The following is an 18,483-nucleotide window of genomic DNA, read 5'->3' as shown; positions in this document are numbered from 1 at the left end:
ACTACTTTATTTGTACAATGCTGGTTGTAGGCAGCAGTAATCCACTTGGTAATAAAATGTATAAAAGCTTTGTGACTTTAGCCAAGTTAGTTCAGGTGCTGATGATTGCACAGCTGGTGACTAATGGAACTAGAACTCAAACCCAGTTCTTGGCATGAAGAACTGAGGGTACCTAGCAGGATGCTAGAGAAATTTCATGTGGCCATCATCATTCCACTATGAAGACCATTACATCGCCATTATCCTTCACTTCCTACATCTCAGAAGTCCACGTTAAGTGCCAGTCATCTCCTGGAACCACTAATGGTGATGGCTCAAAGCCCTATCAGGATTTTTGGAGTGTTATGTGCTGCCAATCTGTTAGAAATTTCTCTCCCATCTTAGAGAGCTGTGTATCGTATATACTGCTTTGGGAGTTTGCAAGAACTCACAGTCTCCTTTCACTGGCCTGAAATTTAATATGGAATTGAAGAAAAACCAGGATCTCTTCCTAAATAAATTTTATGAAAGCTTTGTGTAATCTTCGCGATTGCCAGAAAGGGTTTTGAGTACACAGAGGATACCCTTCTATGGAGAATGGAAGACATCAGGAGTGGCTTTTAAGCCTTCACCAAATATAAGCAGGCCAAGACTTGGTACTGATAGCACTTTTATCCAGCCTAGAACACTAGGGAAGGTAACTTCACGTGCCACTTCTTTTATGAACTTCAACTTGGCAATTTTACTTTCTTTGTTTTCTTTCGTATATTGATTTTTCATTAAAGTATTAAGTATTCATTGTTTAACAGAAAGAAAAACTATTTTAAAATATTTACTTATATGAGTGTTTGCCCACATATATGCATGTATACTGTGTGTGTGCCTGGTACCTATGGAAATCAAAGAAGGCATCATATTTCTCTGTACTAGAGTTGTAGATGGTTGTAGACTTCCATGTGAGTTCTGGGAACTGAACCCAGGTCCTTTGCAAGAGCAGTAAGTGGTGTGTAACTTCTGAGCTGTTTCTCAGGATCCAAATGGCAAACATTTAAGAAATTACAGTGTCAAAGGTTTTCATGGCATACATTTCAGCATTTTTGCCTAATAAGCCCAACAAGATTTAACTTCTTAGAAGATGTGATGAGAATACAGCATCAGAGCAATAAACAGCTCATGGACTATTATTTTCAACATACAGAGAAGCCATCCTCATGAAACATAAATGTGACATAGTTACCTGTCATGTTGCAATAAACCTTCAGAGGCCCCAGTGGTCCACTGCCATCAGGATCTATCCAGTAGTAATTTGATGTCTGGCCAAGGTGTTTGTAAGCTTCACAGGACGGCTCGTAGATGGCTGGAATGAAATATCCCACATGAGCACAGCACAAAACAAATGTCTCCCCAGCTCAAAACCTTAGTTCACATGCCCAGCACTGGCTGGCTGCTATGTAAACATTTCTTCCTGTTAGAGTGAACATTCATTTTTTTCTAAACTTAAATTTTTGACTCAGAGTTTTCTGTATATTTCTGACCCCTGAATCTACTTATATGACTCTCTACTTGGGGAAAGGATAGACCCAATCAGTTACTTACTAATAAGACATGTAACATATGTTTCTATTGGGGCTCATGACCCTTTCATTCATAAATTATATTGAAAACTTCTTTATTTTGAGAGATTGCAAATTGAACTATCAAGTAAGATAAAGGAGATCTTTCCATTTTTGTATCACTAATAATTGTTTTTTTTATGAATTGTATGTAATTTATAATCTTCTTGTGTCTCAGGCCAAAGGAGTGCTGGTTTCCTGATTCAGTTTGTTACAGGTGCTTTAATTACATCAAATTGAGTTTGTGTAAAAGCTTACATTTGCATAATTGAATTCTAGGTTCTTTTTCATTGTTTTCCCTTTTCTCTCCATATCTGTGACATATTTTCTTTTTCTTGAAGAGACTGCACCTGTTTTTAGAAGTACAAACTGGACATTTATATATCTGCTTGGTTGTGTCACTCTCAAAAATGCTATTAAGAGAATTTTTTTCTTTTCCCCAGCAGGTTCAAACTAGCATTCATGTGGAACATGAATAAAATTAGCACAGGACAAGGAGCCATTCCTGGTGAAAATCTGTTAATGGTGCATTCCCCGTACAGAGCTATACAGTGTTGTTAGCCAGTGCTCCTGAGATCTGTTGTGGGTTAAATTAAGAAATAGGGGGTCTGAGTCTGAGGTATCCTCTGTTTTATCCTATATCAAATTTCCCTGTCCCTGTTCATGGCTCTCTCTACCCAAAGATAATAGACAGTTTTTTAAGTTTTTTACCAACGGATTTCTTTCATTATACCAAATGTTAGTATACTTTGTCAAATGATTCTACAATTCTTTGGTTGGTTGTGCCTTCGTTTTTTCCTTCTTTCGCAAAGAGTTAATGCAAAGCATTTCTGTGATGTGTCCTAGGTAACACCTGTCTATGCAAATATGGCTGGATACAATCCAAATTCAAGACCTTTAATGCAGGATTTGTTTGTTGATTATGAGGTATTGCTTATGCTTCCAGTGCTGCTAGAAAAGGATGTGGCTAGAAAAGGAAGCAGAACCCAATAATCATTGCCCCAGGATAACCATTAATAGGTCCACTTTCAATTTCTTAAGTGTCCACACAATAAATTACATATTTTTTCTAATTGTGGATGTCATGCCAAGTGAAATGCTATAATAAAAGGCCGGAGAAAATGTTTCCAAATGTTCAGCAGGAAGATGCTATAATTAGATGTTGGCTTCAAAATGAAAACTCCATGTAGTAAGTAGTAGGTTGCAGGAGAATATCAGGCTGTTGCTGTTATTGGTCAGTTGAAAGATGAGTGGCAGTTGAACTAAAGCAATCTAGCCAATGATAAAGTTGGCAGGACTGGATGCAGTTGTTCTGAAGTCAAGATGACATGAAGGTTGACTGAATAGAAGGGAGTAGGCATAGCTGCAAATGAAGAAATCACAATCTCTGAAAACAAACTAGGTGCCTTACCAATGACAGCATCTCTCCAGGTTAAAATCGCAAAATCCTTGTTTTTTAAAAATTCACACATGTATATAAGCATTATCATATCTATGTTCCATTTATTCCAACCAACTCCCTCCTATTTTCCCTAAGATCTCTTTTCCAAATTCCTATCTTTTTCTTTTTCAGCCCTTTAAGTCCAGTTAGAGTTATCCAAATATGCATGGGTGTTGGGACATCCACTGGAGCATGGCAAACCTACCAGTAGCCATATCCTCACTAAAGTATGATTCTCCCTGCCCCGGAAACTATCTATACCAATTACTCACCCATAAGGATCGGGGCGTGGAGATCTTCTACCCAACTATGATGGGACGTTTGTCTGGTTTGATCTTGTGAAGGTATTATGCTTGGATCCATACCTGAAGTGTAATTATGACTGTGCTTCCTGCTTACTCACTCTATTTCTTGTTGACAGATACAATGTGACCTCTCATCTTCCTTTTCCTGTCACCATGCCTTCTGGGTTATTATGAACATATAACTCTCTAGATGCACAAATATTTTAAGTTGCTTTTGGTCATGGTATTTTATCACATCAATAACAAGTAACTAATACAGGAGGCTGGAGTGAGCTGGATGTAGGGAATGGGTGATGGATATAACCAAGATAGCACTGCATCCATGCATTCAATTTAAAAAAAAATGAAAAAGTGTGTTGTGCCTTCCTTGGTTGAAGAACAAAGATGTGTTGTTTGGAGCAAAGCTAGAAGCTTCTTCCTTACTATCTAGCTTTTATAATATGGTGTTTCTATGCAGTTGGGTCTTAAAAGCTAGCAGTAGTCATTACCAAGTTTAGACCTTGTATGCTGCGATACCAAGCTTTCAGACAAGATGTATCTACTGGCACAGTAGTGACACAGTTATGAGAATAAACAACTTCTTTCTGATTAAATCTGAGGCCTACTCTGAAAGATACAGTCTGATATTATGGATTAGTCAAAGGCAATGTCTAGGGAGCCTGTAGCCTTAATAATGAGTCTACTAGCCTTGTTTTGCTAAATGGGCAGAGTGTCGAATAACCTAACTAATATTTTTGTTTGTACCCATAGACTAATCCTGAGTCAGCCTTGATCGAAGGACTTTCTTTTTGCAATGAATGGTCATTAATGGAGAAACTACAGCTGTTTAAGATGCTGGGAGTAAGTAACTTAACTGGTGTTCCTTATCAGTATTCAGCATTAAACAGGACACCTACATCAGTCCCTCCAAGGATCAGGGGATCCTGAAGAAGTAGCAGAATGAACAGACAAGCCGATGCAAGAATATAAGAAAACAGGAACGAGGGCCACAACACACTGTTTTTATGGACACAGCATGGCCCTGGCACAAATGAACTCACAACAGCTGCAGCTGGCTTCACTGAGCTTTCTAAAGACAGAGCGCAGTCACCGATGTGGGAGGGACTGATGACAAAGGCTGTGGGAGGGATGAAATCATTGTCTTTGGTGATGTAGTCACTGGTGAGTTATACATGCTCTAGTGTGGAGCTCCATGTCCATGCCTAGACAGACAACCCTAGTAAAACACAGTGGATCATACAGAGTCCTTAAGTGCTATATAATGTCTCAATCTAAACTCTCAACTGAGGAAGAAATAGTAGACAATGGATCTGAAAGACTTAGATACACACACACACACACACACACACACACACACACACACACACACACACAGGAACTGATCAGTTAATCTCATTTAGCCATTCCTGCGGAATGTACATTAACTGGTCTCCTAAGGACTGAAAGAAATAATCCCCATCTACCATTAACATAGTACCTGAGGCATGTCAAGTCTTGAATGGGTAGCTCCACAAACACTGACTGTGTTAACCCATGGATTATTTCCTAGCCATCACTCAAATCCTTCCTTCTAAAGGAAATTCTTTCCAGTGAACATGTGCTATTCTGTAATAATCCAGAACACTGTCTATCTCACTGCTATAATACCTACTTGGCCATTAGTTCAGAAATTGTTCAACTTCTTCCTTGAAAATGCCTTTTTATGAAGATACCTTTCCTAAAGTGTTGTGATTGGAAAGTGTTTTGCTTAGTCAATATATTATAGCATTATAATGAAAAAAGAAAGAACTCAACTTAAACTGTATTCCCTCCTTGCTCTTTTTATTTTGATGGGTGAGTATTAGGTGGCTAATCAGAAATGGATGAATAGAAAAGGATCAGTACATGGATCCTTATCACGTTACTATGGCAGTATACAGTCATTTGAACCAGGTCTTTAAACCTTTGCTCATTAATTTACTAGGAGTAAACATCGAAGCCTTTGGTTTTGTAGAACATTCTCATAAGAAAGAAGCCTTTCTGTTTTTGTATTTGTTTTTTGATTTTGATTCTAATAATTATTCTGTTCATTGTTAGGCTGTAATAGGTTGTTCTTGACTCATGGATGCACACAAGGCCAAGTCCTTTTCAAACTTTTGCATGAGTTTGAATCATGGAGAGTTGATTGCAATGGGGGCTTTCACCTCATTGTAAGGAGCTTAACTAGGCAGAGAATTTGCAGCTCTAAGAGGCTGCGAAGTGAGCTAGCACTGCAGGTCTTCAGACTGCATTCTGAGAAGCTTGGATCTAATCTTAAGACAATCAGAACTCAGGCAATATGGTCTGATTTTTCATTTGTACTTGACTGCAGAAAACATAGGTCATTGACAAGTAATATAATAAAATTTAAATACAGTGAGGGCGGAATAGCACCTTACTTTTCTCTAGGTAATAAAGAGGCATGAAACACAAAGCTATAAATAAAAAATATCATTTTAAATATATACTTTGTATGGCTGTACTGAAAAAAATCTTTGGAAGGAAATGTTGTGGTTGCTTTTGAGCAACAAATTTAAAGGAGATTCTTAAAAACCTTTCTGCATTTTCCAAATCTTTTTGTAATATGTTTCTGTAAATTTATGTGGATTTGTGTATGGTATAGACCTATCTGTGTACATGTGTGGTATATGTGCCTTTGCAATGGGAGGCCAGATGTTGACATTGAATGTCTTCTTCTATCATTCCCTACCTTATCAATCTGTCTTTCTGTCTGTCTGTCTAATAGCCCAGGTCTCTCACTGAAACGAGTTGGATGAATCAGAGTTGCAAACAACAGGGATCTTCCAGTCTTCACATACTAGCACTGGAATTGCAGGCATGGAAAACTATCACGTCTAGCTTTTATTTGGGTTCTGGGGTTTGGACTTATGCAACAAGCACATCGCCCACAGAGCTATCTCTTCAGGTCCCATGCATCTGCTATTTTTTCATTAAAAACACACTTTCAAAATGTGCATCTGGATTCATGACACTGAGATAAAATGGCCAACAGCTGCGATGCTGTAAAATTTTTCATTAATTTTATAATCTCTATAAGTAATTAAGACATTTTCATTCAAACCTTTCTATCATTTTCCGTTGGAAACTCTCCTCAATCTTTAGTATTCCCGAGCGTAATATAAAAGCAATAATACCTCCTTAACATGGGGGATGAAATGAAATCAGACCCTCTGTAAACTAAAGAGCACGAGGCAGAGTTAAATTGTGCCAAGAATAGGCAAATAAGAGCATTTAGGTGGCAGGTCCCAGCCTGTGAGCTCTGCGCCAGGTCCAGTCCCAGCTGTGTTGTATGAGTTTTGCTAATCAAACTGCAGGAGACAGCAGAGCATGGGGCTTAAGGAAGCAGCCACTGCAAGGAAAGCAGCAGCGGAGGCGTCATGAATAATGGGTGCTGCAAGTAGACTGCTGGGGAACAGGAAGGTAATGGGGCTGATGGCAAAACAAATAGACTCATCAAGCCTATCGATCCATCGGGGAAGTAATTTTTCTCTGTTGCAACTCCAAGTGCCAAGTAAAAGGTCTCATATTATTCCATATATTACTATTCCATATATTCATAAATAAATCGCAGTTATTCAGAAGTGCAACTGTTAAGCACATCAGATGGAATTTTATAGCACAGAAGAAACCTGAGAAAGATAAGTGCAATGTATTCTTTGCATTTTCATAGGACAATGGATGCTTTCTCTTACACCACGTTGCATGTAGTGGACAGTGATGAGATTGTGCATTAGTTTCCAATGGCTTTTGTAACAGATGGCCACTTACTGACTTAATGGTACACTAATTTATTATCTTAAGTGCTGGAGATAATAGTATAGCTAATAATGATGTGTCCCTGGTCACAAGTTTACAGTGGGGTCCTTTGGGCTATATTCAAGACGCGGGCAGGATTTCTTCTCAGTATTGATATTCAGGATGGGTGGATCAGTTTTCTTGCTCTTTCAAGCTTCCAGGGGCTTGAAACATTCTAGGTACATTATTTCTATGATGATTAACACTAACTGTCATCTTAACAGATACAGAATCCCTTTGGAGACAGCCTCAGGCATACAGATGAGGAATCGGTCCAGAATATCTTAGCTTCTGGGTCTATCTCCATAGGCTCACATGTTTAACACTGTTTAGATTAGGTTAACTAAGATAGTGAGACTCTACCACAGTCCATTTCCCCATCTTCTCAGCCATCCTCTCCTAGTAGAATTGTCTTGATGATGGCTTATGCTAATTCTCCCTTTTATTGTCTCATCCCTTTCTCCAACTCTTTTAAGGAATCCCATGATAACACAAGCCCTACTCAAATAATCAAAGGTGGGATTGAGAAAGTCCATTGCAAAAGGGCTCTTTGCTATATGAGGTAATTTAGTCATAGGTTCCACAGGTTAAAACATGGGCATCTTGTAGGAGATTGGCATTGTTCTTTCAACCACTATTGTTGGTTTCAAGATGAAATCCCAAAGGCTCATGTGTTTAAATAATTGATCACCAGCTAGCTAAAAGTCTTGCTTGGGGATGTCATAGAACCGTTAGGAGGTAGGAATAATTGGATGAAATGGGTCACTGGAGAATGAGTCTTAGGATTTCCACTCTGACCCTAAAAGTAGCCAGATCTCTCCTGCTTCATGTGCCTCCCATAGCCACAGGCTGCTCCCCCTTGCCTTTTCTTCTCTTCCACTATGATGCATTGATATTCTCTCAAATTTCGATCACAATAAACATTCCTTTATTAAAGTTTTTTTTCTTGTAATGTGTTTGGTCTCAGCAATAAAAAGGTAAATTAACAAAACAATATAATGATATTTAAAGACTATCTTTTACTAAGCAACCAATGTATTCTCAGAGAAAGAAAATGCCCCCAAATATTAAACAGAGCAATAAAGAAAAAAATAGATTAACAAAGTTCAAGTTTGTTTTGAACTTTAAAGGTCTATAAGGCATCCTTTATTCACTCAGCTCTAGCCAACGCCAAGCAGGGAGAACAGCTGTTAAGACCTCAGATTTGACATAAGACCTGGAAAAGAGTGCCATATCACTAGCCAAGAGAATGGCTAAAGAGTGAAGAGCAAAGAAAAATATACAGCAGCCAGAGTGGTCACATATTTACCATATGCATACGCAATTCTGGAGGAATCTGGGTCAAAGGCCCTAAGAAGAGAGATTTACTTAAGTCTAAAGAAACAAAATCTGTTCATGTAAAACACGAGTACCAGCAAAGTTGATCACATAGGACACTTTGGAGTGGGTGAGATCAGTGTGCTTTGATCTCTAAGGTTCTCCGTTTTCTAATCCATGCCAGTCACTAAGAACTATCTGTTCTTAATCTGCTTTTCAAAACTAAGGCTCTCTAATTAGAAAAAAGATATTTATCACTCGAATTTGGATGGAGAAACTAGGTTTCATCGAGCCTAATTTTTTCAGTGAAGGTAACAATAGAAGTTTGTGCACAGCCGAGATGGAAATCAAGAAAAGCAGCAATGACCTTGAGACCTATATCCATGTAAACTCTCTAATTCTAGGACCATGCAATTATTTTTAATTAGCACAATGTGAGCTTCACAATAGCTAAATCACTATTAACACTTCAATATTAACGTCATATGTTCTGTCTCTTTGGATTTTTTTTTAAACCTTGAATGATGCTGAATAAACTACATTATTTCCCCCAGGAATTATTTGCTCATTATTGGCAAACAGGTGAAGATGATGGTTAGAAAGTGTGGGCTCACATTCTTCATGCTAATATTTTATTATGATTTTCCATGAATAAAATTTCTTTATGAGACACTATTCATGTTAGCCTTTTAATGAATGTGTTCCCTCATCCATATCTCAGAGGGAGGGGATAATTTAGAGGAAAATAAAAAAGAATGACAAAGTTTTGATTTTTCTACTAGAACAATAGCTTATAATTCTCTCACTTAATAAGTCCTTCAGAGATTGTTTTTGGAATCAAAGCAAAATCTACTTTAGTTATTTCACAGCTATTCTTTCTTTCCCTACTTTTTATCTGACTTTGGCCTTTATTTGATCTGCCATAAGTCCCCCCCCCATCATTCATAGTAGCTCCAATCAATGTATTATTTTATAGAACGCAACAATCCATACTTCTGATAGTGATTACAAAACATAATTTTTGTCTCCATCACTGCGACTATCACCTTTCTTAGTGACATCAATATCCATTTTGTTATTCTTTTAGCTTCATCCCATTAAATACTGACTTGACCTCTATGTAATGACCAAACCTGAACAAGTCTAGTTGTTTGATACCCTGTTGGGTTAGATTACAGAAGACTTAGAAGTGTGAGGAAAAACCTACAAAACACAATGATAAACCCTACACAGGGTAAACTCATCCTTTTCTGATTATAGAGAGCTCAGACACGGTTCATCATTTTCAAAGGTGTTACAAAGGTTGCCCATACAGTCACCTTGTTCCACATATTCAATCTCTCATTCCCATCTCTTGATTTCTCAGCCTTACTCCCACTGTGGCCAGGTCCTCATGCTGAGGCTAAGAATGAACTCAAAATAGATTAGCACTTGCATTTATTTCCTTGCTGTGTTTTTGTACTAAATCGGTTCTCCCCATTTCTTTTATCTAATTATGTGTTTTACCAAAAAATCTTTTAAAGTGGTACTCATTCATAGTACTGGAAAGAGAACAACTAAATTGGTCATAGAGTCTAGTTAATATATGGGATAGACATGTTGGTAAAAAGAGTGTAAGATTTGCTAAATGTTAAATACATATATTAATAAAACACTCAGAAACTTCAGGTGAAGAATCTGATGTCTTGATATAGGACAGACTAGAAAGAAAAGGCTTTTATCTGTACAATCACCGTGTGCTAACTCTTAAATGAACAGTTTTTTCAACATTCTCAGACATGGTAAGCATCACCACTGTCTTACTCATCTTCAGGGATGCTTGCCATGACCACTGTTTCATGTTCTTCCAGGAATGCCAGGTACAGAGAGAATCTTTTGTTCACTGTGTGGAAGCTTCGATTGTCAATAAAAAAAAAGTCTATGGCAAACAAGCTGAGGCAGGATTAAACAGTGGGACATCCTGCAGAGAGAGAGAGAGAGAGAGGTCTCTCTATGTTGGGATAGAGTCACACATGGGGAGATTCACCAGGAATATTGATGGAGACTGACTGGTGAAACTAAAAGAGGTAACCATACACATGGTAGCATTTAGATTAGAATATATGGGTTAATTTTATGAGTTAATTGGGGAACAAGAAAAGGCTTATGGCCTCAGCATCAATTCATAATTAGTTAAGTCTCCAAGTTGTTATTTTGGGGAACAAAGAAGCTGGGTAGAAAAACATGAGGTTACAGATGTTCCCAACTACACCAAGTTTAACCACTATCACACTTTCAAGCACACCACTGGCATCTACTCCTGGCTTTTACTAAGTCTTCATACTCTGTGATTTTGACAACCATCAGACACAGTTGGCCACCACTCCTCATTGAAACCTATCTTCATTTCCTGTGCCTTCTTATGTGATTTCCTCTTTCCCATGAATATACTTTTTTTAGATTTAATGCTGCCATTTTCTTTCCAGCAAAAGAGAAAGAGATATTCTTTGAAGGCATATCCTCAAGTTCTCTTTGCCATTTGCTTGGAACAATTAGTTACTTTTTTCTGTGAAAAGTGCATTGCTTATAAACACCACAAGGATTGTTTAGTCTGATGTCACTGACGAGGAGGGCCATTCAGTTGTCATCGTTGGAGAACAGTATAGAATGGTGCCTGAGAAAATGATGTTTGAGGAAACAACAGATTTTTAAAAATTTATCTGTGTATATTTTCACTTGTACTGAAGAAAATGGAACAGGGAAATGACTCAAGTAGCCTTTAAAAAGCAGTTGATATAATTTAAAATTAACAAAAATGGCATTAATTTAATTTAAATATAAACCCATTTCTGACTAGAAACTGTCAACTTCAAATGCTAATTTTAGCCATAAAGTTGTGTGGATAATTCAAATAATAAAAATTATAACTGTATCAAATTCTAGTTCATAGTTTTAAAATATTCTACTATAATATATCCAATTTAAAGAATGGTGCAATACAAGTAATTTTAAATATCAAATAAACCCCTTTGAATTTAATGGAAAAAATTAAAATTAAAATTTGTGAACATTGAAACAAGCTGCTTTCCACAGTAGAGAGGGCTGAGTCTAAACTGTTGTGTGATGTGAACCCAAACCAAAAGAAAAAAAAAAAAACCAAATTCCCCTCTCCTCCAATAATGGCTGTAAAAAGAAGTAACATCATGGAAGATCCCTACTAAGAGTCAGAATTCCTATCCTGTGTCCTTGTTCAATAATTTCCTTGGTCTGTAGCTCAAGGTCTTTTGACAGTTTTTCTTGTAGGATCTCTCGTTCAAGGAGTAGGTGTTTCAGTGGGTAATATTCAAGTTTCACATGGCTGAGTGTACCAAGATGTAGTAGTTCATACTGTGTTTCAAATGGCCATATCTGGAGAATCTTTGATTACATTCTATTGTGCCTTATCTATTACCTAAGCATTGATATAATGATTCTTATGATTAGTATACCTTGAACTCATAGCGGTTTTTATGTATGGTATCATGGCCAATGTGAGTTCATGTGTAATTGCAGTGTGATGACCTGAAATATTGCATTGTTGTAGTTAACCATGGACACTGGAGGGGGAGAGTTAGTTTTGTTTAAAGATATGATACTTCGTAGATGAAAATGCTCTGGTAGATGACCATCCACCCACAATTATATAGGCAACACTAACTACTGTGGTTCAAATATAAAATACAATGCTGATACAAAGTTGAGTGTGAATGCTGTGGGGGTGGAGAAAAAATTGAGGGAGAAAGCTGAAAATAATAAAATTATAGTACACAAAATTCTTAAAGAATTAATGAAATATGTATAAAAAGATATGGTTGGTGACTTTAGAATTTTTTATGAAAGTTAAACAAGGTTTACAAGTGATCAGTTAGCAGAGAATATTTATCAATGGAACAAAATCCAGAAATTTGGAAGAAAGGCAGATAGATACATCTTGCTCACAGATTTATAATTGCTTCATGTGGCTGTTATTCCAAACACCTGATGTTATTATGACTACCTTTCTTAGACTTCAAAAGAGATATTCAATGCATTCATGATCATGGTAACCAAACATATTACCATTAAACTCAAGTGTATGTGTCATTTGTATTTGAAACAATGGCTGTGACCTAGTCATGGTGGGTTATAGTGGCAGAAAAAAAAGAGAGAAACTTCTATACTGGAAGAAGTAATTGCTATGGATCAAGATTAGAGAAAAACAAGTTGGGAGTAGGAAAAGCACATCTGGTGTCCAGGAGAATAAAAATAATAGACTTTTGTGTTTCATCATTTGCTTTTAATTGTAAAGGCAAATTGGAGAGTCTATGGGTTTTCATCCCCACAGTAATCAGGGACCTGAATCACATGGAGAAGTAAAACATTCACTGTAGGCTCAACCAGTTAAATTATTGACTGGGAATAAGTTTGTGGAATGTTGGGTCATAATCAACTGTAGCTTTGGATTCAGCTGCCACAGAGGACAGCGTCTTTTATCTCACAAATACTTTGTATGGAATCATTGTAGAAAGTCCTGAAAACTGCCTTTAAAGTGACTTTATGGACTTGTTGGAAGGCATAAGTGAGTATGTTTTGTATGGGTATCAGAGTACCCTTATGATCCAAACTTGATTCTTTTGATCACACTATTTACTATTCTTTGTTCCATCATTATAGCAAATTCTTCCTTGGATTGGACCTTATTCTCACAGACATAATGCATTCTCCTTGTTTTTGTTTCAAGGGTTTATTAATGCTGCATATGGAGTTCATCCCAGTAACCTAACTAGGTCTTGCATGCTAGCATTGCACAAGGTCAATGCTCCAGAAACCACTGTATGATATATGAATGTGACACTTGGGAAAAGTGATCATAGTGTTTTAAGATGCTGCTCAAATTTCTCATGGGACTGTGTACCATTCTACCACTTATGGTCATATTATACTTCATAATGCTTCTTTGTATGGGATATATTTCTTTTCTAATTAATTTCTCTGATGATTATGCTTCTAAATGATGAAACTAATATTTTAAGAGATTTATTAATCCAGCTGCCCAGCAGGAAGGGGAAGCCTATACCCCAACAGGTAAGCCATCTTTGCAAGAATAATGCACCAATGTCTACTCTCTCACCTGTTTTTTGCATATTATTCACCTACAACCAATTCAAAGGTAACCTGAACAAGTCCTTTGCTTTTGTTTTTTTTAAGAGCTGCATGCAAAAGAGAAGAAAATTTGAAAAGAACCTTTACTTAAAAAATGAAGTGTATGACAAGTTAGGAAGCAATCTTAAATGATAAATGAGAGTTTAGATAATTAGACTATTGTAGTGTTTGGCAGTATCATTGTGCTGGGGAGTTATAATTAGGCATCACTGCTGTGCTAAGGCAGTTTTGGAAATTAAGGTATCAGCAGAATTGCATGGTATAGTCAGCCTCTCATTCTTAGAATATCAAAGGCCAAACGTGCCTGAGCTACTGGATATTCCAGAAAGGCTTCTTCTGTAAGAGATGGCGTGCTGTTGGTTGTAGGCATGTCCATTATCAGAGCCAAGATGTCACCATGCTTGAGTTTTCTATTACCCAATTGGCAGCTGGATGATTTCAGCTAAGTCTCTGCTCACTAAATGAAATAACATGTTTAAGATATTTAAGGGCCTTCTATTCCTTCACCTTCAATGAACAGAGAAAGGCCAAATCTATTTCAATCATTAAGCATAATATAAGAAGAGAAGAAAATATTCTTTTAAACAGTTCTATGCATTCCAAGAGCAAATAGAACTATATTGAGTGTAACCAGAGTTTTTGAATAATTCATTCTCTGCTCAGATTACCTTACTGGATACAATTGAAAATTGGCCATATTGATTTCTTGCCCGATAAATAGTAAGACCTCATTTATCTGACGTCATTTGGGAATGAACTGATCATAGGACTGTAGAATTTCAGAGCTGGAAAAGACCTTGGAGATTATTTAATCTAGCTCCCTCATTGTAAATAATTATAATAATTACAACAACAACAGCTGTGTGAGGCTCCCTGTGTTTCATATTCCACTCTCAGTGTTTTGCAAGCATTGTGCCATCTGGTTTTCAGAGTAATCCTGTGAGGTAGCCACTTCTCTTTCCATTTTACAGTGAAAGAAAATGAGGCCTAGGGAGATGAAAATACCAGAAGGCTACATCACCTCAAAGCCACACAACAGCCTTGGAATTGAACTCAAAAATCTGTTCTTGCAACCGCATTGCTGAGTTACAGATGTCCTCTCCCTCACTCCTTCAAAGTCACTTTCTTCCTAAGCATCCATGACCGAATCAGCTCCAGTCTTCTTACACACCCAGATTTATATACATTTTTAAGCAGATCTTTTGCATAAATGCACTGTGTTTCTTTTATTAATGCTTTTTAGTGAGAAATCACACAGGAAACCATATATCCAATCATAACTCTGACTTCTTAATTATACTACATTAAATAAAGTTGTCATTTGTTGTTGATCCAGGAATCACAATCTCCTACATCAATCATTGGATTATGTTTCAAAACATCATACTATCTCTAGAGGATCCCAGAAAACTGTTTCATTAACTTAAGTGCTAAATTCTTACTATGTTGTCAATTTGGGTGCCACAGAGCTATTGTGCAAATTCCAACAATGTATTTTTGTCCTAATACATAGGAATATAAACTCTTAATTATATCTGTGATGGACTTGTAGCACTATAAACAGGCTTTTCAAAATTGAATGTTCTATTTTCTAACAAGCTATAGAATAGAGTTGGTAGCTATAGATTTATTCTCACAAAATAGAACTGGCCAGAGAGAGCAAAACTATCTAAGAGTCAGTGTATGATGTTCAGAGACTTGAGATTATCTTAATATAATTAAGACAGGGGAGAGGGAGGGGGAGGGAAGAAGGAGAGAGAGAGAGAGAGAGAGAGAGAGAGAGAGAGAGAGAGAGAGAGAGACTTCTAGTTTAAAAATAAGCAATTGATCACTTCTGCTCCAAGGGCCATCAGGACACACAAAACCAGGTACAGTCTGGGATAGGACCCTTCCTGTTTCTGCCTGTGCCAGGAGCTGATCCAGTCCTACAGATCTCTGTACCAAAATCCCGTAGGGTAGAGAACTGAACTCTCAAAAGTACAACCTATCATGAGAGCTCAGGGGAGACCATCACTTCTGCTCACCTTCCTGGCCCAAGCAGAAGCCGCCCAGAGCCCACTGGACACAATAACCTAGGAACAGTCAGGGAGAGGATCCTTCTGTTCTCTGCCTGCACCCAGAGCTTGAAAGCAAGTCAATGAGAGTGCTGACACACCTGAGAACAGAGGTAAAGCAACCACTTCTCCAAGGGATCCAACTGGAGCCTTCAGGACACAGGAACCCAGGAGCAGTCTGGGACAGAACTCTTCTGGTTTCTGCCTGTGCCCAGAGCTGAACGAGTTCCACAGCTCTCTGAACCCAGATCCTGCTGGGAGAAATCAGGTCTCCAGGAGTGCCGACACACAGACTTACAGGAGGTCAAGCCATTGGCAGAGACAGCAAGACAAGCTAACTCCAAAGACAACCATATGGCAAGAGGCAAGTACAGGAACCTAAGCAACAGAAATCAAGACTACTTGACATGATCAGAGTCCAGTTCTCCCACCAAAGCAAATAGTAGATATCCAAAGACACAAGAGAAGCAAAATTTGCATTTAAAAATCACATCTGATGATGATAGAGAACTTTAAGAAGAACATAAGTAACTCCCTTCAAGAAATGCAGGACAACACAGGTAAACATGTAGAAGCCCTTAAAGAGGAAACACAAAAATCCCATGAAGTATTATAGGAAAACACAACCAAACAGGTGAAAGAATTAAACAAAACCATCCAGGATTTAAAAACAGAAATAGAAACAGTAAAGAAAACACAAAGGCAGACAACCATAGAGATAGAAAACCTAGAAAAGAGATCAGAAGTCATAGATGCAAGCATCACAAAAGGATTAAAGAGATAGAAGAGAGAATCACAGGGGGAGAAGACACCAGAGAAAATATTGACACAATCATCAAAGAAAATGTAAAATGCAAAAAGCTCCTAATCCAAGATCCAGGAAATTCAGGACACAATGAGAAGATCACACCTAAGGATAATAGGTATAGTAAAGATTCCCAAATTAAAGGGCCAGTAAATATCTTTAGCCAAATTGTAGAAGAAAGGCTCCTTAACTTAAAGAGATGTTCAAAAACATACAAGAAGCGTACAGAACTTCAAATAAATTGGACCAAAAAAGAAATTCTCCCATCACATCATAGTCAAAACACCAAATGCACAAAGTAAGAATATTAAAAGCAGCAAGGGGAAAAGGTCAAGCAACATATAAAGGCAGACCTATCAGAATCACACCAGACTTCTCACTGGAGACTGTGAAAGTCAAAAGATCCTTGGGCAAATGTCATATAGAACCTAAGAGAACACAAATGCCAGCCCAGGCTAATATATCCAGCAAAACTCTCAATTAACATCGAGGGAGAAACCAAGATATTCCATAACAAAATCAAATTTACACAATATAGTTCCATAAATCCAGCCTACAAAGGATCATAGATGGAAAACTGCAGCACAAAGAGGGAAACTACAACCTAGAAAAAGCAGGAAAGGAAACTCCTTGCAACAAACCCAAAAGTAGATAGCTACACAAACATAATTACACCTCTACCAACAAAAATAACAGAGAACAACAATCACTCTTCCTTAATATCTATCTCTTAACAACAGTGGACACAATTCCCCAGTGAAAAGATGTAGAATCAGAAATTGGATACATAAAGAAGACCCAGCATTTTGCTGCATAACAGAAACACACCTCAGTGACAAAGACAGACACTTCCTCAGAGTAAAAGGCTGGAAAACAAATTTCCAAGCAAGTGGTCTGAAGAAAGAAGATGGGGTAGCCATTCAAATATAAAATAAAATCGACTTTCAATCAAAAGTCATCAAAAAAGATAAGGAAGGACACTTCATATTCGTCAAAGGAAAAATCCGCCAAGATGAATTTTCAATCCTGAATATCTATGCTTCAAATGCAAGGGCATCTACATTAATAAAAGAAACCTTACTAAAGCTCAAAGCACACATTGCACCTCACACAGTAATAGTGAGAGAATTCAACACCCCACTCTCATCTTATACAGATCATGGAAAGATAAACTGAACAGAGACATAAAGAAATTAACAAAAGTTATGAACCAAATGGATTTAACAGTTCTCTATATAGCATTTCATCCCGAAACAAGAGAATATACCTTCTTCTCAGCACCTCATAATACCCTATCCATAATTGATCATATAATCAGTCAAAAAACAGGCCACAACAAATACAAGAAAATTGAAATAATTTCATGTATCCTCTCAGATACCACAGACTAAGGCTAGTCTTCAATAACAAAAAAGCCCACATACATATGGAAATTGAACAATGCTCTACTCAATGATAACTTGGCCAAGGGAAAAATAATGAAAGAAATTAAAAACTTTTTAGAATTTAATGAAAATGAAGCCAAAACATACCCAAACTTATGGGACAAAATGAAAGCAGTGCTAAGAGGAAATCTCATAGCTGTGAGTGCCTCCAAAAAGAAACTGGAAAGAGCATACAATAGCAGCTTGACAGCAAGCCTAAAAGGTCTAGAAGAAAAAGAAGCAAATACACACAAAAGGGCAGGAAATAATTAAATTCAGGCCTAAAATCAACCAAGTAGAAAGAAAAAGAACTGTACAATGAATCAACGAAACCAGGAGCTAGTTTTTTGACAAAATCAACAAGATAGCTAAACTCTTTACCATACAAATTAGAGGGAACAGAGAGTGTATCCAAATTAACAAAATCAGAAATGAAATGGCAGACATAACAGAATCTGAGCAAATTAAAAAAAAAACCATCATATCCTACCATAAAAGCCTATATTAAGCCAAACTGGAAAATCTGGAAGAAATGGACAATTTTCTAGACA

The 18,483-nt window shown here is 37.3% G+C and overlaps 1 protein-coding gene across 2 annotated transcripts in view; it reads right to left on the bottom strand.

Moving 5' to 3' along the window:
* The window catches only part of Cntnap2 (contactin associated protein 2), a 2,247,664-nt gene that overhangs the window by 846,061 nt on the left and 1,383,120 nt on the right, over positions 1 to 18,483 (bottom strand). For both annotated transcript variants that reach the window (NM_001427648.1, XM_087658677.1), the window contains 1 exon segment: positions 1,217 to 1,336. In NM_001427648.1, coding sequence (NP_001414577.1) covers positions 1,217 to 1,336 — 120 coding nt within the window.

The sequence above is a fragment of the Rattus norvegicus genome, chromosome 4, assembly GCF_021556685.1.
Source record: "Rattus norvegicus strain SHRSP/BbbUtx chromosome 4, alternate assembly SHRSP_T2T, whole genome shotgun sequence".
Classification (NCBI taxonomy): Eukaryota; Metazoa; Chordata; class Mammalia; order Rodentia; family Muridae; genus Rattus; species Rattus norvegicus.
The sequence above is the reverse complement of the archived record's forward strand: the minus strand, read 5'-3'. Positions and strand labels throughout refer to the sequence as shown.